This window comes from Mus musculus, chromosome 3, assembly GCF_000001635.26.
Source record: "Mus musculus strain C57BL/6J chromosome 3, GRCm38.p6 C57BL/6J".
Classification (NCBI taxonomy): domain Eukaryota; kingdom Metazoa; phylum Chordata; class Mammalia; order Rodentia; family Muridae; genus Mus; species Mus musculus.
Window position 1 is genome coordinate 130551134 of NC_000069.6, and position 26458 is coordinate 130577591.

At 40.2% G+C, this 26458-nt stretch overlaps 1 protein-coding gene across 33 annotated transcripts in view; it reads left to right on the forward strand.

Annotated features, from left to right (window-relative positions):
* Nucleotides 1-26458, forward strand: part of Col25a1 (collagen, type XXV, alpha 1) — a 419527-nt gene that overhangs the window by 370776 nt on the left and 22293 nt on the right. For 20 of the 33 annotated variants that reach the window (XM_006502276.4, XM_006502286.4, XM_006502269.4 and 17 more), the window contains 12 exons: nt 827-871; nt 1751-1828; nt 8729-8752; nt 9686-9730; nt 12981-13025; nt 15326-15406; nt 16444-16506; nt 17109-17159; nt 19176-19202; nt 21824-21904; nt 24242-24277; nt 26169-26222. In XM_006502276.4, the coding sequence (XP_006502339.1) occupies nt 827-871; nt 1751-1828; nt 8729-8752; nt 9686-9730; nt 12981-13025; nt 15326-15406; nt 16444-16506; nt 17109-17159; nt 19176-19202; nt 21824-21904; nt 24242-24277; nt 26169-26222 (630 nt within the window). The remainder of the gene's footprint in view (nt 1-826; nt 872-1750; nt 1829-8728; nt 8753-9685; nt 9731-12980; nt 13026-15325; nt 15407-16443; nt 16507-17108; nt 17160-19175; nt 19203-21823; nt 21905-24241; nt 24278-26168; nt 26223-26458) is intronic. The other 13 variants (XM_006502281.4, XM_030252889.1, XM_006502278.4 and 10 more) reach the window with 3 other exon arrangements.

The following is a 26458-nucleotide window of genomic DNA, read 5'->3' on the forward strand; positions in this document are numbered from 1 at the left end:
AAATTATAACTGCACAGTCCCCTTATCCTCAGTGGCCTTTGTCTACAGACAGGAAGATGCTTTGCATTTCATATAGAAAGGGGCTCTAATTGTAAATTATTAAAACCTTTACATAGACCCAGATTTAAGTGTTTTCTACCACTTTGCGCATTAGACTTCTGATCATTTGGAGAGTTAGACTATTCTTGGTATCTCTGTAGGTGGGGTTATGACACTGTAAATAAAACCCCAGAGATTATTTCTTACTGCTTTGAAGGAGAAAAAGAAAGGAGGCAGAAAGAGTACAGAGAGAGAAAAAGAAGGAGAGAGGGGGCATACAGGAAGCCTGGCCAATCTGGTCTATCTGGATGCTCTCACCTTTAGCACTGAGTGTTAAAATAGCTACAGGTAGATCTCTGTCATCAGAGGGAGGTCTAGCCTCTGACCTTACAGTCCTGGTCTCCCTAGAATGAGCTCTCTATTCCTTCCTGTCCCAACTTTCTCTACTTTTCTTCTCTGGGGATAGATGCCACATTGGCTGGTCACTTTTCCCATTACTCATACTCCTTCAGAGGAAAGCAGCCCTGCTCAGCCTAAGACAAAGGTCACCATGGAAATCACTCACATTGCTTTTGCCCATCCACCTGGCCAGAGAGTACATATCCAGTCCAATTGCTCCAAGATACCCTGCTTTCTGAGAAGGGTTGAGAAGATGGTGGTGGTTGCTTCATGTGTGTGCAGTTCATGTTTAAAGTGTGGTAACAAACGACTCTTTGTATGCGATCGATTTCTACATCCATGGTCCTCCAGCTAATTTACTGTTTGGTTTTTTGTTTTGTGGCCAAAGGGTGATCGTGGAGACAAAGGAGACTCTGGCGCTCTGGGACCACGGGTGAGTGTTTTCTTGTCTAGATTCAGATTCAGAGGCATGTTGGTGTGATTTTGTGAGCCGCACCTGAACAGACACTACACAATAAAAGCATTAGTGGTAGACCCTGATTTTCCAGCGTGACGACATCCTTGCTATTTGTTGTGTTATCCAGGAGCAGGTACTATAGCGATCTTACCATACAATACACTTTATTCTGGTGTATTAAATGTAGAAATCCTTCTGCAACCTAGCTAATAAGACTTCCATTTTTCAGTTAAGACAATAGTCCATATATTCATACTCGTTAGGGAAGTCAGGGAATTAGGATATGGCTCATGGAAGTTCTGTAGAAGCTGTGTTAAGTAGAATAAAAGTCTGGAGGTGTAGAGAGATGTGTGCTCTTCAATAGTCTTGAATGGAGGTGTGTATTTGTGGATCGATAATATTCTTTTTTGTTTTCCATTTCCTTTAATTTTGGATAAATTGGGACATATGAAATAACAGTCCTGTGGGGAGGCCAAGCATTTCCGACAGAGCACTGTTCAGCATTGCTCTCTCCTTAAGGAATGAGGAAGTGACCTATGGCACATGGATGAGAGGAAGGGGGATTAGGCGTTATCTTAATAAATACAGAGACAGCCAATAATAATTTCCAAGATGCAAAGTTTAACTTGTGCCTTGGAATCAGTTTCACATCCACCATAGACAGGAGGTTATAACTGGTCCCTCTCCTTTACAATATGAATGAAATTTAAATGCAATTATTATTCTGAAATACACCTGTGTCTTAGTAAGGAAGTAACAGTTGGGGGAGGGAGCCTCGAGCTACTCCACTTTTACCTCCGTCTTGTATTCTAGGCTAACACCCACGTCTTTCTCCTGGTTCGTTTTTGGTTTCAGGGTCCACCTGGACAAAAGGGGGATCCAGGAGCCACAGAGATCATAGACTACAATGGCAACCTCCATGAGGCCTTACAGGCAAGTGACTCTAAGACGCACGAAGAATGACACACGCAGATAAGGGTGTTGGTTTTCTGTTGCTGTGCTAGAACACCAGGCCCAACCACGACTTATAAAAGAGGTTATTTTAGCTTACGGTTCCAGAAGGCTGGAGTTTATAATGGCAGTAAGGCGTGGGTGGCATCGGGCACAGGAAGCTGAGAGCTCACATCTTCCGTCGAAAACATGAAGCAGAGACTAAACCAGAAGTGGGGTGAGGCTTTTAATTCTCAAACCCTAACCCCAGTGATGTGCTTCCTCCAGCTGTATCACCTGGGTCACCTCCCCAAACATTACCACCAACTGGGGACTGAGTGTTCAAATATCCCAGCCTATGGGGACATTCTCCCTCAACCCACCACAGCTGGCCCACGTAGCTCATCGCCGAATTCTCTGTCCACCACTGCCTTGAAGCACATCTACTCCCTCCCAAGCCTCCTGTCTCCTTCCCCAGGAGTCTTTAATTTGTACCATCTAAAATTCCTGCTTTTGTTTCCCTTTTACTTTTAAATATTCCTAAACTTTATCAAGTAAAAGCATTGTGTTCGTTTAGGCAAATGTTTGCTTCCTTACTCAAAGAGGGAATTTTACAAGGTTGAGCAGGAGCCGAACTGCATCCGTTGAATTCAGGTTTCCTCTGTCTGGCTTACCACAGATGTGACCTGGCCAGTTCTTTGACTTTTGTGTGCATCTATTTCTCCATATTTGAAATGAAGATACGAGCTATGAATAACTCATTGAGTTATTGGGGAGCAAATTACTAAAGATGTGTCACACACTTAAGAAGCCACCTTTTGGTCTTTGGTGTGCACCTATGGCTACCATTCCCTTTATTTCTTTTCATTCAGTGAAAGAGAGTGGCTTCCTCTCCTACCCTTGCTTCTTATTCACGCTTTCTGTTTTACACATGTCCATTATACTGGCTGTCACCCAGTAGTGACCCATGGGTAAAGTCCATAATTGTCATCGCCCTCAACCTTCCTGTGACGCTTCTTCGTCCTTTCAAAAATCTCTTCACTTCATCTGGCTTTCTGCTCTCACTTCTTTCCTTCTCTCACTCTAGTGAAGCTGTCCTCTTTCGGTATTCCACACATTTTATCCACCCTGACTTTTGCTAGCCTGAAGTCTCTGATCTTTCCTTAGGTACAACAGCTATTCCCCTGTGTAGTCTCGGCAAGCTGTTCCCTGCAGTTTTGCCGTTTCTGGGGTCTCGTGGCCATGTTTTCCTTACTGACTTGCACAAATACATCCTGTTCTGCTGGGTGCTTTCCCCACCAAGTACATGACTCATCTTATCAACTAACGACTAGAGACTCTTGATATCATTTGTCTTCCTCTTGCTCAAGATAGATGGTTTAGAAGCCTCTTACAGCTGTTCTTGAAATCTGTCCTAGCAGGAGCTTTCTCAGAGTGCATCCCCGCACACCCAACCTGTTCATCCCCAAATACTGGTCCACAGGCTGTTTACTTCATATCTAACACCAGACCAATCCTGTGACCAATTCTGCCTCCCTGGTGACTCCTTGCCCTTCTGATCTAACCTGTGAATGCCTCTAAGGCTGATTTTTTTTTTCATAAGCTGCCATTACTTTTATTTGCCATTACTGTAATTTGCTAAAATCTCTTCATGAGTCCTTATTGCCTACTGGACCAAGACCAAATTCCTCCATCTGACATCATTTAAGGCTCTACCCTGCTCTATTTTCTTCCAGGATATTTTTTTCCCATGACGTGGTCATTTTTATCATAGCTCCACAAATCTCTTTTGCCTAGGTTCATTCATTACTTTTCCTGTCTTTTGTCCTTGAATTTGATCCATAAATTCACTGCTGTCACCAGCTGGGTTCTTCCTCTAAGTCCATACAGTGCAAGTCAGGGTCCAATATTGTGACATATGATTACTCTCTAATCACATAATCGGTTTTGGTTTTTTAAATACCATGTTCTATGTTTCTTGGTGACAGAAAATAAGCCCTATGTTTATATTGCCTGGGCTTGTAAATGTGCAGTGAGCAGTTAGTGACTGGGTGAATGACTATACTTTCTGTGTACAAGCCATTTTTTAACTTAAAAACACACAAGATGCCTTAACTACGTCCCTCTATTTTACACCTATTTTAATATTTCTATCCTCATGATTTTGCCAGTGTGGTCTAATTTTCATAGTTTTATGTGGGCTTCGCTACCTCTGCTGGCTTTTTTTTTTATTCCCATGTTTCCTATCTGGACAGATGTGGATTGGATAGTATAATTCAGCCAACAGCCTGATTTAGCATTCCTCATTACAAGTGGCTTAAACACAAACAGCAACCTTGGTGTTATTGTCAAATTCTTGAGCCAACTTTCTAAATGTTTCCCTTTCCCACTACAAGTTGATAATTTTATATGGGGATACAGAGACAAAGAACGGGCAGGTTTGTTTTTTGTTTTTGTTTTTGTTTTTTGTTGTTTTGGGGCCTACAGTGTTTTCAAAATTCTTACTTAGTAAAAATAGGGACTGCTCTTAAGCTTTATTAGCAATATTATACAGTTTCTCTTAAACTACTTCCAATTGCCCCATAGGCCTCGTCTCCTCCTTTAAGTTGTGTTCCAGCACTTCCTGTGCTCTGTAGACCACCTGAACCGCCCAAAAAAAATTTAGACGCTTTTAGATTATTGTTCCTGTGGCATGGAGTCCATAGGAAAGACATGGTGAGAAACATCGGAGGTGAAGGACATCAGAGGTATGGAAACAAGAGCAGAAAGATAGCTGTTTACATTGTTCACACTCAGGAAACAGAGAGAGAGAGAGGGATGTAGCTGTTCACATTGTGTTCACACTCAGGAAACAGGGATGGTTGTGGGTATGGGATGAGGCTATAAACCCTGAAAGCCCACCGCCAGCCATACTTCTTTCAGGAAGGCTCTACCTTCCTGAAGGTTCTATAACCTTCCCAAGCAGCACCACAAACTTGGGGACCAAGCATACAAATACTTGAGCCCATGGGGGACACTTCTCCTCCCAATCATCCTGAGAGGCATCCACATCTCTGCTCTTCCAAGAAATCCTCGTTTTACTGGCATTTTCTGCAACTTATTGAAGTGTTTTTACAGTGTTCTTTGCATGAGCGGGCATATGGGCTAAGCTTATACTAAAGTGGACATTTCTGTCTCATGCTTCCCTCCACCACATACGAGATGGGTCATTTTCGGAAAATCACTGTATCTATGCTTCACTGACCTTGTCTGCAAAATGGAGTCGATGTTTTTGTAAGAGCTCAGGAAATGCAGAGTTATCCGGAGGGTAGTTTTTAAGAGCTCCTGAACAGTCTTTACTGGAGTTCCTAAAAGCACTGTACTTTTTAGAGAATAAATCTGACAGTTGTTTCTTAAAATGAAAAGATACACACTCCCAGCATCCCTTTCTCATCTCGAGTTCTGTATGACTGTAAAGCATATCCAGTCTGCATCCATCATAGTCATGATTTTACACTGTCTCCCAGCCTAATGATGTATTATTGCTGGGGAAACCATATGCTGTGTTTATAAAGAGCTTAGAGTCATTTTCAGTTGAAGGCCATTTGTTTATCTTCCTAACAAAGTACTCTAGTGGATTAAGGGTCTCTAATAAAATCAATCAAGTCAGGGCATTAGAGGAAGAGGGAGCTGATAAACATTTATTCTCCTCAATCTCTCAACAATGATGGATGATGCTTGTTTCATAATTGTATCCTTTAAAGAAACATTTTGTCCAAAACTCTAGAATAACTACATGGATATGAATGTATTACAGTTACACTATCACATTAGAACTATGAATTTTCACATGGCTTTGATTAAAAATTGCTATTCTATGAACTAGTTCAGATCATGAAAAAAAAAATTGAGCCTAGTTTAAGTAACTGGGTCCAGTATCCGATGTAGGAGATAAAATAGTTGAAGCACTATGCATATTATGTGCCTAAGATATTTGGCATTCTGAATTTGGTATTTATAATTTCCATCCATTCATTTGTAGTTAAATGAGAAACAAAATTAAATTCATATAACAAATAGCTGAGTATATGTTCTTGACTGGAGCTGAAGTTATGGAGTAAAATAAAAACCTAATGCATCTCATTATTTTTCTTTCTGACACCAAGCAACATAAAAAAGAATTTTCTCATTCAACTGCTCAAACCATCTTCCCTCCCTGCCCAATCCTACTCTAGACTCCCTAGTCTTGTCTTTCCCATAGTGAAAGGTCCACATTCCCCAAATTAACATGGGCTATCTATGTTCTGGTTTTGCAAGTTACTCTCCTGTGTCTGCTTGGTTGGAAAGATAATTAAATTATGTTGGTCTACAAAAACAAAAGATATTGTGGTTTATGTGAACATTGCCTTAAGCCTTTTTGTTTTGATTCAAGATGGTTAAAAATTCACAAATCACAATAAATCACCTCTGTTTCCTAGGTTTCCTTTTTAAAAAAAAAAAAAATCACTAACACTGTCTGTACTGTAATTCAAGATTATTTTTATATACTTAAAAATACAATTGCATCATTTACCTTTTCTTCTTTTCCCTCTAACCTCTCCTACACCCACAAACACACTCCCAAGCTCACAGCCTCCTCTTCTTTTTAACCGTTTTTTGTTTACATATGAATACAGCCTAAGGACCCCTTGGTATTAGATAATCATTTAAGGTGCTTATTCCTGGAGAATACTAGGTCTCCTTCTCTCAGAAATTGTTAATTGCTTGCTTCATCTAAGAGTGGAAGGTCTTAGGCGCTGTCCCCATCCCACATTGGGATATCTATCGGCTGCTAGACTTGCTCAGGTCTTGTTTAGGCAGCCACGATGTTAATATCTTGTGGGTGTTCCTTCCCTGTCATAGCTAGAAGGAACAGTCTCACAGAAGAACGCCTGGTCTTCTGCCTCTCGGAATCTTTCTGTCCCCTCTTCCTAGATGTTTGCTGAACCTTAAGGTATAAGAGTTGTAGTGTACATATATCAACTGGGACTGGGCCCCCATCATGGCCCGTTGGTTTCTGCAGTTTGACAAGTCAAGGCTTCTGGTAGTGGTGTCCTGCTTCAGTAAAATGAAGCTTAAGTTCCTATCATTATGAAAAGTGAAGACGTAGCCTATACTTTGGGCAGGATTTTCATATAAACATTTCAGAACAAATCGCAAAGCATCAGAGTGATATTTATATGAGCTTCCCCTCCTATCTCAGATCATATTCCAGTGGAATATCATGTCTTTCTCTATCACATTCAAAAATTCTAGCTTTGAAATCATTACTGGGGTTCATGAAGGAGTCCTGCTGTGCATACATAGCTTTAACTTGAAAAGCCAACATCTTAGAACCACTCTGTGATCTGCACATGGCTGCTTCCAGGTGTCAAACAAGATGCTGTGTCTGCAAAGTTAGCTGATTTCTATCACCATGGTGCTCTTGGCTACCATGGAACCCTCACAATGTTGAAGTCTCTTTGATGGTTATGTAGTACCTCATTTAAACTTCTTCTGTTAGTTCATTTCCCATTAATGACATTCTTCCATTATACAGCTCATTATTTTTAAAAAAATATTATTAGCATTAATAGTTCTAAGTAAGGGAATAAGCAAATACGGACTTGTGTTTATTGATGTAGGGATGTGAATTTATGATGTGTGACCTTGTTAGAAAATATGAGAGAATTCAAATTGTAAAGTGGCTCACCTGCATAAAATTTTGTAGTTCTGCTCTCTAGTTAAAAATACAATGCATGATGGAAGGACAGTGGTGAAGAAATTCTCTTTACTCTATCATTTCCTTGTGTTAGTAAATGACTTATTTACATCCTAGGAGCAAAGCAGCTTTATCGCTATAAATCCAACTTTTGTGTCTGGACAAACCTCTTTAAAATAGCATTAGTGTTGCCTTGTACAGTACCTATCTGATGCCATAAAATTCTGGATACATATAAAAACTTGCTCTTGGTTTATTAACATTTTTGCTTTTGTCTCAGAAACATCAAACTCTTTTTGCTACGTTACCTGAAGCAATAAACACACTGACTACTTTTATTATGCTACAGGAACTTTAATCATCTAACTCCTGTAGATTTAAAGTGGAATAGATAATGGTAACATTCATTTCTTACAACAATAATAAAGAAAAACTGGCAACAACCATTGGAATCATATTGGAATGGAGAGAGATGGGACACATGAGGCAGAATTTAAAACGGGATCCTCAGGGTTGCACATGATCAGACAGGGTCTCTCTGTAACCAAAAGACCTCAATGAGAAATGACGCCTTTCTGTTGTTTCAGTAAGCCTTGTGGAGCTCTTAGTACAAGATATAAACTATAAACTATTAAATACACAGAACATGAATCATGTTTTAGAAGACCATGCTTTGAAACTATATAGTTTGTTGAAATATTTAGCATTTCAACAAACTAGATCAGTTCAATGTCCGTTTCTTTGATTATAGCACATGGGGAGTCAATTATAATGAAAAAAAAACATACAGAGTAAGAGAAGAAACATATTTAACTTTTCCCTAATCAAGCTCCTGCCTAGAATGGAACTTTTAGCAATAGTAAATTCCATAATTCAAAATTAGGCTGACAAACCTTGACTACATAATTTTTAATTAAAATAATTTTAAAATCGGGCAAACAAAAAATTTTATATTTTGTTTTCTGATAATTTTTTGATAATTTTTAAAATAAAATTCTAGAAATGTTTTCAAACCCTTTACAAGTATGATAGGACAATGTGTTCATTGTAGCTTCTCTGTTACTTCCAAGACATTTGGCTTGCCAAAATATATTAGAAGTAGATTTTTTTTTCATAAATCTGTCACTTTATTTTGACACACAAAATAGGTAACTCTTGTCTTTGTTGATCCGTTTTCCCAACAGAGAATTACCACCTTAACTGTCACGGTAACTCCTTTTGCATGATCTCTGTGGTTTGTGACTTTGAACTTAGTATTGATGCATGCAGGTCAAAGTAGTACTAATGTAGCAATTGGTTTATGTGGGCTTCATTTTTATGTTGGTGATATTAACCTTTTAAAACATTTGACCTAGTTAAACTACTGTCCTGTGGGAAAGTACAGAGAAAATTGTTTTTTAAGATGTTAGCCTCTTGTTAATAAGATAGCTTTATGTTTTTGTAGATTAGAAGTTAAAACCTTGTCAGAGTGTGACTGTGCATGCCTCTAATTCCAGCACTCTCAAGGCAGAGGCAGGTGGATCTCTGTAAGTTTGAGGCCAGCCTAGTCTATATAGCAAGTTCCAGGATAGCCAGGACTACATAGGAAGACTCTTTTCTTTTCTTTTCTTTTCGTTTCTTTTCGTTTCTTTTCGTTTCTTTTCGTTTCTTTTCGTTTCTTTTCTTTCTTCTTTCCTTCCTTCCTTCCTTCCTTCCTTCCTTCCTTCCCTCCCTCCCTCCCTCCCTCCCTCCCTCCCTCCCTTCTTTCTTTCTTTCTTTCTTTCTTTCTTTCTTTCTTTCTTTCTTTCAAGAAAGGGAGAGGGAGAGGAGATCAAAGTTTTTGAGGTAGAGGGCATCAGTCAGTTAACTCATCAAAAGAAGATGTGCTCAGAACACAGGGCAGTGGTTGTCAACTATCTTACTGAATCAAAGCTTCATCTATAGTGTGGTGACCTAGAGAGAATTTGAATAGTTTAGAACTCAGGTTGGCAGTTTCTATTATTATGTACCTAATAAAATGTTGCACCATTGAAAACCAGTATCTAGACATATCTAATTATGATAGAAATAATGGAGCTGTGTGGTATGTGTGATATTTTTTAAAGCCTGAAATTGTAACATGTACTTGGCACATTTTACAACTATGTCTTCTCTTGATTCAGGGCCCCCCTGGACCTCCTGGACCTCAAGGACTACAAGGGCCAAAGGTTATCCTTCCTTCCTTCCTTGCTTGCTTCCCCTTACCTCATACAGTGCAGACCTGCCAATGTTAAGAATGCAAGTCTTTATAAAATATGTCTTACAAAATACTAGAGAAATGCTATTTCTGAGGACAAGGAAATGGTATCAGAGTCTCAGCTAAAGGGAGAAAGAGAACTCCAGAGCAAGGAAGGAAAATGAGGGCAGAGAGGAGCAAAACGGAGATGACGATGTGAAGTTAGGAGAGAGCATTGGGGAAAGTACGGAACAGGAAACAAGAAAGCACAGGTTCCACAGATATTATAAATGTAAAGAAACCCTAAACATGGCCCACGGGGAAAGGTAACCACTCAGGCAGAAGTGTATTGAAGGGAGTTATTCTTGCCACTAAGTGAGACCCTACCTTCCAATTCTTTTGGAAGAGAAAGACAAGAAGAGCCTTCCCATGATACACTCATAAATGACTGACACATTTAGGAGCCACTCATGAGACATTAATGTTTTCCACTCTGTATCACATGTATTCATACATTTTTATCAATGACGCTTACTAACCACAAACAGCACCAGCCAAGAGTTTCCTGATAATACATAGGGTTGGGTGGTGGTGTTAGCTTTACCCCTCCAGACTAAAGCTCCGTCATTCAACCATGTTTGATCAATTAACACATGTCCAGGGATTCTGGCTTTTCAGAACTGAGCTGCACGTGTTGAAATATGACTTTCGTCATTGGATTCTTGTAGGAGATTCAAGTGGTTTCAAAATTCAGCCTTTATTTATGCTCCTTAAGTCAGTTTATTTGCTGTGCCTATTATACATACACACACATTCATGCACACGTCAGCTTTTGAACTTTCTCTGGATACTTAAAAACAAATGTCCAGTATATATATTTATTTCTCTATTAAAAGACTATACAATAGAGTATTGCTGAGGTTCCTGTCCATGTAAGATGCATATATCTGTCTGAGCATAAATCCTAATCCCCAAAATATTTTCTGTGTATCATAAACATGTTCCACATATAACTTTAATATATGACATAGAACGTTTTAACTAGTTCTCCACATAGCCCTTTGCCTGAGAACATAACAGCAGATAGGCAATGGTCATACCACCAAGTCTGCCTGGATCCCTATCCTTAATGGTTTTATGAGCTGAGATAGACACTAGGAAAGGAACTTTGAAGATTTTGTGAAATTTCTTGCTTAAAATCTCAAGAACCAGAATTTTCTCCAAAGCTCAATATGTCACTTCATTTGTCACAATGTTCAAAGGCTTCTATGATTTCTCCACAGCTCTGAGGCCAAGAGAAGACAGCCATGCCTTGATCTAAAGAAATACAAGGGGCTAGCCAGCTAAAAAGATAATCTCACTAAAACCTCCAACTCTCTTCTTTTATTATTGCTTGTTAATTATGAGCCTTCACTATCTGATATAATTTTAATCTGCAGAGACTAGCAAGAGGTTTGACTATGAGCTTAGAGCCCAGGGAAGGAAACAGACAAGTAAAGGCATGAACACTAATGGATCAAGTGCTTTAATCAAGACCATGTGGGATGAAGGCTAGAGTATGGCAGCCTTTCTTAAATCTGGGAGTCCAAGATAGGTTTGAGCTGAAATTGAAGATGGAGGGGGGAGAGACATAGGGATGTTAGCCATATGGAAATTGCACCTGTGGTAACAGAGAGGTGTAACCCCCCTCACTACCTGCCATCTTGCCACCCTGTCATCTTGAGTCCACCCATAGCATCTTAGCACTAATATCATATTATATGATGAGCCTATTTCCCATGATCCCTTCTTGAAAAGGTTGGGATGACTAAGGTGGGTGTGTCTGTCACTCTGAGACAGCACAGCATATTCTGAGTCGAGTAATAGGACACATTCACACTTGGGAGTCCCCATCGCTGACTGATAGTAGCCTATGCACGTGGCATGTCTCCTCCTGCTGTCAAATAAGAGGTATTATAATTTTTTTACACATCATGCAACTCTGACCAACCACATTTGAGTGATGGAGACTCTGTGGGTCTTGTTCTTTTAGTCTCCCTGCCTCACATTTATTAAGGTAACAGCTGAACAAAGCTATGGTGATTGGACCCAAGTGTTGACAGGTATTCAGACTCGGAATAAAACTGGGGCTCAACTGGGTGCATCCAACCTCAGCAGGCTTGTTTGTGGCAAAATAAACTTTGCTACTGCCACAAAGAACCGGAAATCCAAAATGAGGAGAGGCCTTTTTTTATTTCATTCATTTCAAACCACAAGATCCGGCTTTTCTTAAACACTGGGAGAGCTCAGGTTTCACGCCATGGCCTACAGCTCTCAACATTTTTTTACCAAGAAAACAGCTCTAGCTGATGGAATACTGTGGTTTATATCACCAAACAACCCTTCCTAGAAAACACTGAGCCTTGGGGCTGCCCCTAGGAAAACCCCTCCATGAGATGCTTACTCACATCCAAAAGAACTGTCTTCACACTTTACACAGGGTAGAAACGGGGGGCTTATAGCCTCATCCACACACGTGGCTGGCTCGGTGACATTAAACAATGCTCTACCTTTCAAGGGACAACTGAAGAATGGCTAAACATGTGCTGTTCAAATAATCTCTAGCATGTTGTTTAGATTTGTTCTTAATTAAACATCTTCCATTTAAAAATAAATCTCTCTATTCTGACTCTATCCAACGTTCTAATAAATCATACTATCAAAAAAGCCATTTGTTTCATTTCCAGCATGGTATAGGAAATGGAATGGGCCTGAAAGTCACTTCATGTGGATTGAGATATCTGATTTATTAGGTCCTCCAGGGAGCCTTTCCTGGGCAGGGCACGCTCACAGCCATTCTGAAGGGTTCACATTGGCCAGTTAAACTATTTGCTGTCAATTTACCAAACTTTACATTTTATTCTTTCATAGTCTGCCTGTTATGTTTTGGTTGTTAGTGAAAATTAGAGAATCCATACTGATTCCTTATCAGAAAAAAAAAATAACCAAGAGAGTCTTAGAAGTGCTGTAGGACTTGGCTAGCCATTACATTGTATATAATCTATGGAAGAAAAGGAAAAAAGCCATAGATATTTACTACATAGGAGTATTATTATGCACAATCCTCAAGAAAGATTTTTCCCTTCACTTAGCTTAGATATATGAACTGTGTACTTGCTAAAAGTCAAACTGTTCATGTATCAGCTAGCACAGCTTCTTAGCAATGGTAAATGCAAACAAGTTCTTGCTTTTTATTTTATCAGGGTGAGCAAGGCTCTCCAGGAATCCCCGGAGTTGATGGAGAACAGGTAATTTTCAAGGATATATGCCATTATTTTAAGCACTGTTGTTGGTCAGTACTTCTATTATAAGTTTAAAGCCAAAAGTCATGTCTTTTGACATGATGCACTGTCTCTTTTGTCTCCAGCATTTGTTCCACATGAACTCTAAATATGTGATTGGTTTTAAGTTAGATATAAATTGGGTTGGTAGAAATGTAAAGCTATGTATTACTTTGGTTTTGTTCTTAATACTACTGACCTATCAGTCTACCTCAACAGATTCTAATAGACTCTAAAATCATTACCTCATCAGTAAGAACAGCTTTGGGTTGGTTTGTTGGTTGATTGGTTGGTTGGGGTTTATTGTTGTTGTTGTTGTTGTTTCTATTTTGTTTTGTTTTTTCAGTGAATATAAAACAATTCAATATCAAAAATCAATGGCCATAGTTTTCACAAATAATAGTATTGCTTAACTCCAGGCATTTGATGTCTCCTTTTCCTGAATAATGATTTCCCCCCTAATTTTCTAGATCGTTTGAAAACTCAGGCAAAAAGTAAATCATTATAGCTATGTACACTGCAGCAGCATCTTTCAGAGTGCCCTCAGGTCAGACATTGGCAAAGGTTGTGCACAGTCTGGACAGTAGAGACTTCAGGTTTTGTGGGTACATATTGTTTCTGTAGTGCATTCTTTTCCTTAAACACATCTTACTTTTTTGTTTTAATTCAACGTAAATAAAAAACAGTCCCTAGGCTGAACTTGGCATTGTCAGCTGTGGCTTGGCAACTCTACCTTTTAAGAATTTTGCTAAGAGAATGCAGACAGCATTCGGGATCAAACCACAAGGATTAGTTTCAAAGTCTGTGAGGTTATGTGGATGTCTGTTATTTTCTCAAGAAGTGGCTCACGGGCCGGAAAGAGGGCACAGTGACGGAAGCACTTGTTGCCCTTGCAGAGGACCTGGGTTTGGTTCCCAGCTCCCCCATCAGCCAGCACCCCAATTCCAAGATGTTAGGTGCCCTCCTTTGGGCTACACACATATTCAGGCCCACACACAGAATAAGAAAGAATACCATTGAATAAATTTAAGAAATAGCCTGAATTAATGAATAAGAAATCAAAGGAATTCTTGATAGACTAAATCAACAATACACTCTTCAGGAGAAAGTATTCTAACAAAACAAACCACTTTAGAAAAAGTTATTTTTAGTAACAGAGTTGGATATTAAAGTGATATATTGTCACATTAAAGAAATAGTATAGAAAGGTAATTTAATCAATTTTCCATGACAAAGGTTACACGTAAGTTTATCATTACCCACTGTTAGTAATTAAAGATAATAAATTAGAAATTCATAATGACACACTGAATGTTCCCGTACATACAACATATGCAGTAGCTAGATGTTTTTTCTCTAGGCTTTGCAAGGTTCTGTTCTCCCACTAACCCTATTGAATTGACCATGTTGCTTTCCCTGTCAAAAAATCCCCAACCTTAACCAGCAAGATACATTTATCTTTGCTGGTACTTTCACACTCCTCCAGTATGTGGTTCGGAACTCAGTATAAAGATAGTTAGCGAAAGTAGCATGTGTTCTTGTCCCTACAATGAGTCTGCGTAGCCTGTGAATCCCTACCATAGTAACCAGGGCCATCTGGTCCTGTTGCCACAGGTTGCTAAGATGAACATGATTAAAAATATTAATTAATTGTAATGTTAGTGTTCCACAACTCACATTTGTTAGCATTCAAAACCCACACATCTATTTTCTCATTGCAAAAGAATAGTAATTACGTTCTGGCTCACCATGCAGAGATGTCGTGAGAACCAAACAGGGGACACTGGACAAACGGGGTGCTTGAAAGCACTGATTGAACATTGATGCTGGAAACTGATGACAGCTAGAATGTACATGCACAGTGATGAGGCAGGAACAACCATGTAGAGATGGGAACATTGACTTGGACCTTGGCTGTTGTAACCCTGAGTCCTGGTTCAAATGTTTGCTGTACTGTTGAGAATTACAGTCATTATACTGTCTTCTGGACTGGCAGGATCCAGAGTTGCCAAGCAAATTGATGAAACCAGGAGAAATAACGCCAAAACCCAAGTTCATGTTTTTCATATTTAAATGGTCTATAGAACGTAATCCTATTACATGGGGAAATACCATTGATCCAATGTAGAAAATGCCTGAGAGCCAAAGTCATGGCCATCTCAGCTTGCTCCCACCTCTTGGCAGATTTACCTGGAATCCCATTGGCCCTAGGATGTGCCTATCATCTTGTCACTGCACTGTTCACATGCAAACTTTGTAACTTGTAGGGACTCAAAGGCTCCAAGGGAGACATGGGGGACCCAGGTGTGCCAGGTGAAAAAGGAGGACTGGGACTTCCTGGATTGCCGGTACGTGCACACTCGATGATGTACTCTCTCGAGAAGAAATGGCTAGCGAAGGAATTGTATTCTCAGCTGTACTCAGCCAGGAATTGCCAAACTATCTTTATTTTGTAAATACTCGAAATGTTGTTGCTTAAACTTTATAGTTAGGTCATTTAAAAAGTACGTGTTCGTGTCTTTTTTTTTTCTCCCCCTGAATTATTTTCTTTTGAAGATAAAAAAGCCAATGGTACTGGCCATTTGAATCTAGTATGTATAGTCAAGTAACTATTATAAAATAGGCCACAATAAAGAAACAGACAAGTACAAAGCAACAGAACTTAGAACTATTAAAGAACAGATTAGTCTTGTGTGTCTATACAAGGATGGTGTTTCTTCCTCGTGGCTCATTGTTTTTCTGAAACTTGAGAAGGAAAAATTTAGAAATTATAAGAAAAGGCATAGAAACTTTCCCGCCCTCCCGCCCTCCACCCCTCCCACCCTAGCCCCAGTAACAAGGGATTAAACCTAGAGCCCTATACCTGCCCATACCCACTGAGCTATATCTCCAGTCCTTTCTAGGTTAAAACCTTGCATAGGCCAGCTGAAGCATGAAACACGAGCTGAAACACTTGCTGGCTGTGCGTGTTTGATCATTCTGCCTCCATTTCTCAAGGAGCCAAGATCTTAGGCCCGTGCTACCTGGCTCTTCTACCCATTTGCAAACAAGATACTATAAACAAATGTCAGTGGAACTAAAGTCTCACCTGCACTATTTAAAGTGAGCACAGCATAAAAAAATAACATTATTCATAATCCAGTGTATTTAATGCTGTAAAATCAAGCTCGGTGTAGTTTCTATTTACTCTGTATTTCACTCTATATAGCACCCATAATCCTTAGAGTTTCTGTAAATATTACTGCTTCGAACTAAAATGTGTGGAGATAAAGCTTCTTATGAATTATGTGCATAATATAAAATTTCAAGGGAGTCGTGGTTTCAGTTGTCTTTTAGACCCTGGAATTAACCTTCATGCTAAACTCTGTTTCCTGGTTATTTGTAGGGTGCCAATGGAGTAAAAGGAGAGAAAGGAGACACCGGTTTGCCAGGTCCTCAGGGGCCTTCTGTAAGTCCATGGGGCAACCTTTCACCTTCACGTGGGATGGTCATTTGCCTAGATCCCTCTGTGCCAGATGGCTAATCAATAGTAGAAATCTGTGTGGTGGATCAAACTATATATGCTATAGGTTGGTCTTACACTTCTGAGATGCACAGTCTCTCCCTGTATGAGTTTGAAGCAGTTTTGCAGAGCTCTGGGGAGAAAAATCAATGGATTTCTCATAATGCTTATAGGGAAGGCCTGGTGAAATAAGAACTCACGTTCCCTTTTTCTCCAGAGTCCTATTTGTGCTTAGTGAAATAACCGAGGGTTTAACTGTGGTTGCAGCATTGTAGAATTTCTCAATAATCAGTTGCTTCCTTTCCTTTTAATATCGTTTTGATTTATTCTGGTTTCAGAGAATGGCTGCAGTGTTTGAAGTTATTTGATTCTCATAGAGGAATTTCTAAAGCCAGAGAGTTGAGCATATCACTTCTAACTGTGTCCTTTCTCCTCTGTGACTACTGATGGCATTAGCAGAGCCCTAGACCAAGACCCACACTGTACTGCCTTATCTAAATGAAGTAACCACAGCCATGTTTGCCTTTTTTTTTTTTTTGAACATGCAGATCATAGGCCCACCAGGCCCTCCAGGTCCCCATGGCCCACCTGGTCCCATGGTAAGTTTCCCTTGTCTCTGAAATGTAATCGTTTACCTATGAGTGTCTATGAGTTCTACAGGACAGAGGATGAACAGGGTCTGCTTGCGTTTTGTACTGCTCTCTGTGGAAGGGACAGAAAAAGCAAGGTACTCTGGCTACTTTTCTGTGCTGCCTTTCATTCCGCTAAACACATGTGTTAGAGAGAACGAGACAGAGCTGTGGAGAGACGGATCTGGCAAGCTTTACCCCGACACTGTATGAACACGACAAATCATTTTAACTGGTCGCTGCTGTAGTCTGTTAGTAGAAAGTTAAAGCAATAATGGAGCCAGTAAGAATGTTTCTAACCAACTCTGACGCTTAAGACCCTTCACTGAACTATCCGATCAGGACATTTGTGTAAAACAGCGTGATGAAGTTTGAAGCTGGCTTCCACAGATGATGTAGGTTGCCAGATCTTTTCTTTTCCTTCCATGTTAATGGCACTTCTGGTGATTCATTGAGCCGGGGCCAGTTTACTGCCATTGTCTCCCAGCGAGTGATGGAAACAGCAGCCCTGACCTTGTAGAACTTCCAGTGGGAATGGCAGCTATGAAACAAGTGTGATTCCCTAACTGTTGGAGTATCAGCAGTTGTGTTTAGGCTAGAGTATGGATGGCGGAGTGTTTCGAGTGCTTTTGACACAGCAAGGAACACAGCAGGCAGGCTCTAGTGTTACACTCATCTCTCGGGTGTCTTCATACACCGGAAGACATCAATAAAGTAGATTAAGTCAATTGTGGCCACAGTTGGCTCCAACTGCACTCTAGAGGGGACATTGTGGGTATGATCCCAGCCACACAGGGTAGCCTGGTCACCCAGGACATACTAATTGCCTCCTTTCTTTGGTAAACAACTTCAGTTAACCTTGTTCTCTTAATAGGAAACAGTTCATTAAGAATTAATTAAATGGCATGTTCTGGGATTTCTGTACCCTTTTTACTTTAAGTTAGAAGGTTAAGTTAGAAAATGCTACAATGTGTTCAAATGATAAAATTAATTAGCTTAAAGGAATTTTAAACCATTGTTAACAAGAGCTAAGAATACTCAGTAATGTATACTTCCCCCAAAAATGTTTATCCACAGCTTATCAAAAGGGAAAGCATTAATGTAAACTTATGAAATAAAAATCTCGGCATACATGGACAGTTATTTTTTGCTCTGTTTTATTCCACTGATGGATATTTAAATATGCATCTCCCTGAATAGCTCATTAGACTCTCTGTAAAAGTTCAAAGCAAACCACAATAACCTTCAGTTAATTTAAATTGATAATTAGCTTCTATATTTGTATTTTCTGCAAAATAACGTTCTTTTTATCCTGATTCAAGCCTTTATTATGGCCTTCTTTCCTTGATAAACAACTATTAGAAGAGCCTTAGCGGATGCATTTTCTATAACAATAAATACAATCCAAATCACAGTGCTTAACCCTCCCTGATGAATGACCCCCAGACTGCAATGCTTGGCCATCATCTTCCGTCTCCTTGATATTCTTCAACACAGTGACGTGAAGAGTTACGGACAAAGGCCTTCTCTTTCTTCCTATTCAGGCTGTGGGGATGCTGTTTTTTTTCCTCTACATTTCTGACTTTTAGGTCCTACCTCTATTCCATAAAAATCTATGAATCATCTCAAATATTCTCTACCAGGTTATAAAATGGAAATTTGAGAAGTACCTGTAATGTAAATACAAAACAGGGGTTTCTCTTTTTGCCTAATTTTTCTTCCGTGAAAACCCCAGCAGTTTTCTCCCTCTCGTAGGCATTTAACAGACAGAATTGCTCTTAATGAATTTCCTATTACAGAGCAATCCAAGAGCTGGAAGGAACATTTGGTAGGTAATAAATAACATCCCACTGACCTGCCTCTGGCTGTAGCTCAAACAAGAAGATTCTTGTTTCACATCTCATTTTATACTTGATACAATACTCACTTCTACAAGGAAGCAATGAGTCAGGTTTTAATTAAAGCTGTGCTTTTTCCCATTTCTAGGGGCCCCATGGACTTCCTGGACCAAAGGTACCCGCAACTCCCATGATTATTTGATTTCTGTTTCCTTGATGGTCACGGGCGAGCATGACGGAAGCATGTCTGTCCTGTCTTGTTTGTTTGTCAGGCCATGTTGACAGTCTATAAGCCTTTAAGCATCCAGATGTTTAACTCTCACAATACAACATGACTCACACTGAGTTTAAGCGCTATCACCTGTCAATAAATCATTCCTCATTTTGCTTTTGCCCTTGTCACTTATATAAGTTTTTTTAAAAAAACAAAAACAAAAACCAAAAAATACATGATATATTAAAATCTGCCATCTAAGGGGTCACCTAATGGAAATATCACACTGATCTGGGAGCTTTTGCTTTCTAGCTCTATGTTTGCTCTCAATTGCAAGTCTTATTTGCCGAATATACTCCTGCATCTTCATGCTTTGGCTACCTAGCTTCTCCGTTTTGTACTTCCGACGGTCACCACCCAGAATAGGATAGCATCTATCAGCTGTGATGTCACAGGCTTTATGTGACTGCAGAAAAGAGCAGAGAATTAATCCTCCATGACAGAACTTGTACAGCTTACACTGGGAAGACAGTCTCTGCCTGCTCTTTACTTTTACAGAGACCTAGAGGGCACCTTGGGATGCTGTGTTATTACTAGACAATCTGAAAATCCAGAGCAGCCACCCTCTCCTGGGGATTGGCAAGGCCCCTGGCTGGCTCTCCCAGCTGCCGCTGGTTGCCAGCCATACTGACTTAACACAGGAATCATTGAGTTTCCTTTTCAGGGTCAGGCAGGTAACCCAAGAAGGGGAAGAGATAACACCTCATTCTTCTTAGAATGCTTTACCTTCAAGCGAAGCTGATGGAGAGAGTATCAGTCATGACAATGACTGAGAGGAAAGCCACCAACACTCTCTTAATTCTGTGGTGTCTGAGGCAAACCATAACCATTGAATTAGGTAATGCCCAAGATCTTTTTGATACAGAAAATGAAACTAGGTATTTTGTCCACAAAACAGTTGTTGTTGACGTTATTGATTTCAACAAAGTATAAAATTGAAAAGACCTCAGATGACCTGTTAGCTCCTTGACTTTGCAATTGATAAGCTACACAGACTTCATGTATTTCACTTATTTAATGCAAATTACCAGGAATAGATGATGGCCAATGAATAGTAGAAGTGGATACAGATTTGAAATGTGGTCTCTTTACTACTGGATTTGACTGTTTTTAAATTGAACTTTGCAGTGTCCACCCATTGATGTGTGACTCCCCATCAAAGAATCCCATGGCCTGCTAAGGCTACCTTCCTGTTCATCATCTAAAACCACACACTAGAAATGTGCTCACATGCGAAGCCACAAACCTCAAGTACAGCACAGTGGTTACCAAGCCATGGAAGGCCTCCGGTGCAATGATGACTATGGCACTGTGACCTCAGGAATAGACCCGATCAATTATAGCACATTTGGGGTTTCAACTGTGGCTCCAGCACAGGCTCCTATCCCCAAAAATCTTCAAAGTCCACTCTGCTACACAATGTGTGGAGCCTCTGAAAGTTTAAACATATAGCATGGTTTCATGGGTGCATCTGCCTCAGTGTTTCTCACAATTTTAGGATGAGCATTTTCTTCTAGACAGATGTTAACTATACCCACCCCTGCACTCGAAGTATGAGACTCTAGACTGTGCCTAACATACAGCACAGTGCTTTTCACCATCAGGCAGACCAGCTGGCGCTTTACAGGTTAAGAGTCCCTTGAGCCAATGTGACCATGACCTGTGGAGGTCACTGCATAGGCAGTGAGGTCACCTTCCTTTCAGAGTCTTTCAGTGTTTTCTTGACAAATTAATGTCTGTAGTTAAGAGCTGAGAAGCGTGCATGCCCAAGCTTTCTCTTTCCTGGGCATGCTATTTCTGATAGACAATAGGCATGTTATATCCTAGGGTTTTTACTAAAGCGAGTTAGGAGGATTTATCACTCATCGGGGCTCTTGTGATGTCCTCCCATGTTAAACTGTATCCCCTTCATTCTTATACAGCACAGGCAGTTAGGAAAACTATTTTCAAGTTCTTTGGTCTTCCTAGTCTCTTCTGGGACTGTCAATTTGTGGTTTACTCTGTTGATGAATCCATGTAGGGACCTGACTTGGCAATGTCAGGAATGAGAATTTGCAGAATGGCATTACTTCAGACATCGGCATCTACATTTTCAGTCCATTCTCCTGGGCTAAATGCTTAAAGGCTTAAAATGTCTGTCTATAACACTGTCCTGCATATTCCAGTTTTCCATCCCAGCAGAGTGGGGTTTTGCTACCGATACCCGTCAGCATCCTCCCTCTGATCGCCTTTGATTTGCTTAGTCAAAACAATGGAGCACTGACTTCCTTGATGCAGAACTCCAAAACCCATGAGGTCATCTGTGCGTCTTTTGGTGGTACTCAACACATTGAGTGTTCTGCTCTCTTGATTATTATTTGTCAGAGCTTTAAGTTGGGTCATTAACTGATGCAAAGCCACTGTAGCCTCACTCTGCTGTCACCGAAAACTGGAATCTGCAAATGTTTCGGAGACTGGGTCTCTTCTCTCGCAGTTAAACACCCATGATAGCAAACAAAATTGGCATTTGCTTTTGCATTTAGGGTGAACCAGGGTTAAATGGTGTTAAAGGATTGAAGGGTGAACCAGGTCAAAAGGGTGACAGAGGACCCCTTGGTCTTCCAGTAAGTAAAGAAAACTTTCCATTTCAGTGCCAATCTCAAGATTTTTTTTTCTTTCTATCCAAAGTACCAGCTTTGGTTTGCTCTGTAGCGGTCTTACAGTTGAGAGCCCTGTCAGTAGAACACATGGTGTGTCAGAGCAGAGCACAGCCCCGTTTTGTTTTCCCCAATGTCTCGACCTTGTGCCTGAGGGTGACCACATAACAAACAGCGCCAAAATGTTGCATCCCTATTCAATTACATACATGCCAACCTTGCTCTTGTGGGGCTGACAGACAAATTCTGCCATCATCTCTCTCTAAAAAGTGATGTTTATTGTTTCATAACTTCTCCCAAACATGGCCTAATAGAGGTTAAGACCCTCTCTCAATTGCTTTGATCTGCTTGGATTCTAACCGCTGTCGCCCCCTGTTGGTGGCAGGTATGCAATTGACCATCATTGAGGTCAGTGCTGTGGCTCCTTTGTGTTCTATATGTTTTATGTTGTTCGTTTGCAGATCCCCTACAGTGAGGCTCATGGGACAGTAGTGGGTAGTGACAGAAGTCGTCTGCATTCTAACAAAAACAGTGGGTTTTATCTAGCCATATGCCTTATGCCAATAGTCTTCCCAAAACAACTTTAAAGATTTTTTTTTAGATCGTTATTATGTAATGGCTTCATTTCAGGCTTTTGATATGTCATTTATTCAGTAAACGCAGACACAAGTTGGCAAGGAATACTGTAGGTTACATTTGCAAAATGTGACATAAAACAAATAACAGAAAATAGTTCTATATTTGAGATGTGAGATAAAATATGCTGGTTGATGGGAGGTATCCCATTTCTCCATGAGTACTGTGCCTCCATGATTCACACAATAGCCCATGATTTATCAGTTAGACACAGCAGGTCTCTTGGATACATTCCCTTGTTGAATGAATTATGTAACCTCTGCATTAGAATTTAAGTTAAACGGTGCCAATTGGATCCATGGATTAGAGACATAAAATCTCCAAGACACTTGTTAGCCACTAGTTCTGCATCCCAGTTGGGTAGAGAGCCTTATGATCAACATAAAATTTATCACTTTAACATTTACCTTTAAGTTTCAAAGTGGTGACCAAAGGGGGAAAAAAAAGTCAAAAAAAAAAAAAAAAAAACTAAACTTCCCCTACTGTCAAATTTAGGGCTGTTTTTTACAGATCATTTAGCCAAAAGTTATCATTAAACAAGCAGTAGCCATACCTGCTGTTTAGAATCATTGCTACCTAAAGCTATATTTTATTCATGTATAGCATTGATCATGACAGGATCATACTAAAGGAATTTTTAAGTAAAAATAAATAAATAAAATAAAATAAAAATACCCCAAGTCTATGTGTTGTCATCACTGGCAGCTGGAATTTTCTTCTTTCATTTGTTTTGTAATTAACTGCACCTGAAGCATGGAGCTGAACAAGCCCTCTCCAGCCTGGCCAAGAGAATTTAAAGTACTAACACGAGGTCTTCTCAAATGTTCCTTGGTCTAATCTGTACCTTTAAAGCAGTATTGGGAGTTTGCTACAGAAGAGCTTAACCAAGAAGAATGATAGTTAGTCTTGCAAAATAGAAAGCGACATTTTTTTTTAAAGTATCTCAGTTGGGTAGCCCTCAATTCAAAATAAAGAAAGGCATGCATTAATCTGAGGAGTTGGCTTTTAAGGCATTTCTCATGCAAACATCAATATAAAGATTATTTGAACTCAACCGAGAGGCAGACTGGGAGTTATTTTAACTTGAGCCCACATAGTCTTTCTTTCTTTCTTTTTTCCCCTTGTTCCTAGCAGGCCCTCTAGTGGCAGCTAATGTGAACTTTAGGTCCAACACATAATGTCCGTATGAACTGAAGCCATTCCACTATACTAAAGCACAGCATTTTTTGTTCATAAAATCGTCTTAACAACCATAGCCAGAGATCTAGAGCCCTATACTAGGAGATCGCCACTGCTTTCTTTTGAGAATCTAACGAAATATGAGTAATAGTCTTTAGAAAGGCATTTCATGTGGACGTATAGCCAGGAGCCCCCTTACTGTATATTGTCAGCAAGTACTTTGCAGCCCACTGAGAAAACCTCATTCACCAGCTTTTTAGATAAGAATTTCCTGGTAGAAATGTCACTAAAGGCCATCATCTGTGGGGCATGTATTGTCACGTGACTTTTTTTAAAAAACTAACTATTTGTAGCAATGTGATATTCATCCCAGAATCCTGTGAGTGTGTATTATGTTGTTTGAAGTGTTGCATTTGTTCATCGGTGCCTCATACTAATCTCTGTTCTTGTCATTCGTGTCACACCCACCAACCCTGACACCGTTCCCAGGGAGCATCTGGCTTAGACGGAAAGCCAGGATCCCGGGTGAGTCGGCCCCGCGTCCTGCTCCGACGTGCTCCGTGGATGTGAATCACGTGCTGGGAACGAAAGACCCCTTCGTTCCTTGTGGTCTTTCCAGATGCTGAGGCGTCACTTAGGGCCAGAATCAGAGGGGGGAGGTAGATGAGGATGGTGGAGAGGGAGACAGGAGGAGAGAGAAGGGGTCGCAACTCGAAAGTTTAGCCTGGGCTGCCAGAACATTTTCAGAAGCCCAAACTTGAGGGTAGATCATTTACTCAGTGAGAAAATGACCGCTCCAGTTGCCTTCTGTGTCTCAGCAACCTGAAACAATTCATAAAAGCCTTCCCAAAATCCCACGGGGTTCTGAAGTGGAGTTTATTTTAACTTGCTTTTCCTTTACATTTATGTCCATCTTCGAAATGTAATCTCTTCCGTAAAACTGACTTCCAAGTCTCTATTTGTGGAAATGAATCGTGTGCCTTCTGCCATTTTTATCACTCCTTTTTGGCAGTCCTGCCTCTTAAATTTTAGCCATGATCTCTCAGTATTTAGAAGCCTTGTAGAGGTGAACCTTGAGTTGAGACAGTAAGAGCATGATTAAGATAAAGAGAATTCCCTCACCTGAGAATGCACTTGAAACTCTGAATAGTTCCCTATCCTGTGATTCTAACAGACTCCACCAAACGGCTGGACTAGCAATGGGAACCCAGAGACAGGATGAAATGAAATAATCGTACATCTACAAATACGATTTTGCACTCTTTGCTTCTTTAAGCTCAGTCTTCCTGACATATATTTGAAGTCCTTACCTCATTTTTTAAGACTCTAAATCTGAAAATTTTTCAGTTCTAAGAATCATCAAGCAGGGTTTTTTTTTCCCCTCCAGACCCCAGAGTTCTTACATTCTTTCGTGTGTTATTTTATCTGCCACAGAAACCAATTATGCTTGCAAGCTGTAGGGAGAGCCTAGAAGAACAGTCCCCTCACCCTGTGAGCCCTGATGTCACAAGAGCTACAAAAAGTTGTCTTAAAAGTTAACACTAAGCCAGGCGTTGGTGGCGCATGCCTTTAATCCCAGCACCTGGGAGGCAGAGACAGGCGGATTTCTGAGTTTGAGTCCAGCCTGGTCTATAGAGTGAGTTCCAGGGAAGCCAGGGCTACACAGAGAAAGCCTGTCTCGAAAACAAACAAACAAACAAAAAAAAAAAAACAAAAAAAAAGTTAACACTATTCTTTTTCATATACATTTCATTCAAATGGCTAAAAATCAAAGTTTGTGAGCTTTGACCAGAGTTGTCAGTGACAATGGTGAGAGGACCTGGGAAAGATGATAGAAAGAAAGGACAGTTACACTTTCCATGTTAGGATTATGGAGACAAGGGGACAGAGAGATGGCCCAGCAGTTAAAGCAGCTAAGATCTTGCAGATCAGCCAGGTTTGGTTCTCAGAACCCTCGTGGTGGCACCCTAGCCGCTCCAAATTCACTTCCAGGGGATCTGGTGCCCTCTTCTGGTAGCCAGGCGTACTGCACACACATTATGTCCACGCATACATGCAAAGCTCTCAACACATACATACAAAATAAAAATAAATCCGGGGAGGTGAAAAAAAAAAAAAAGGATGAGGACAAAATGAAGATGCTTCATCCGAGAAGAATAACTATGAGACATAGCTTTTCTGTAGACTCTTCATTGAAACATGCAGTGAGATACTTTGCCTCTCTTGCATGGATTTCTCAAAAACAACTGGCATGAAAAACCATTAAGAATAGAGTGTTTTACAATCAGATGTGTTATCCTAAGACATCTGCATGCATCCTTCTCCCCAGCAAGGCAGAGCGAATCAGAATCCTTCTTCTTGCAACCCCAGTCTCTCACCTGGCTCATAGTATTTTATTCTTATCTTTGTTTTTTAGGGTGCAGATGGTCCTATAGGACCCCACGGCCCTGCAGGACCCAAAGGAGAAAGAGTAAGTCCCCCTTTGGGTTGTCACACTGAAGTTGAGAACTGGAGGAATGAAAGCATGTCTTCTCTGTATACGGTGACCTCAACCTGTTCATTTTCCCGGAGAGATGGGGGACTACCTAGTAGTAAATGAAAACATTGCCCATTTGAAGTACTATTTAGAGTCCTAAGACTAAGAAGAAAACTATGTGGAATCGGCCTGCCTTAATGCAAACAATGCATACATTTACATAGCTAAAG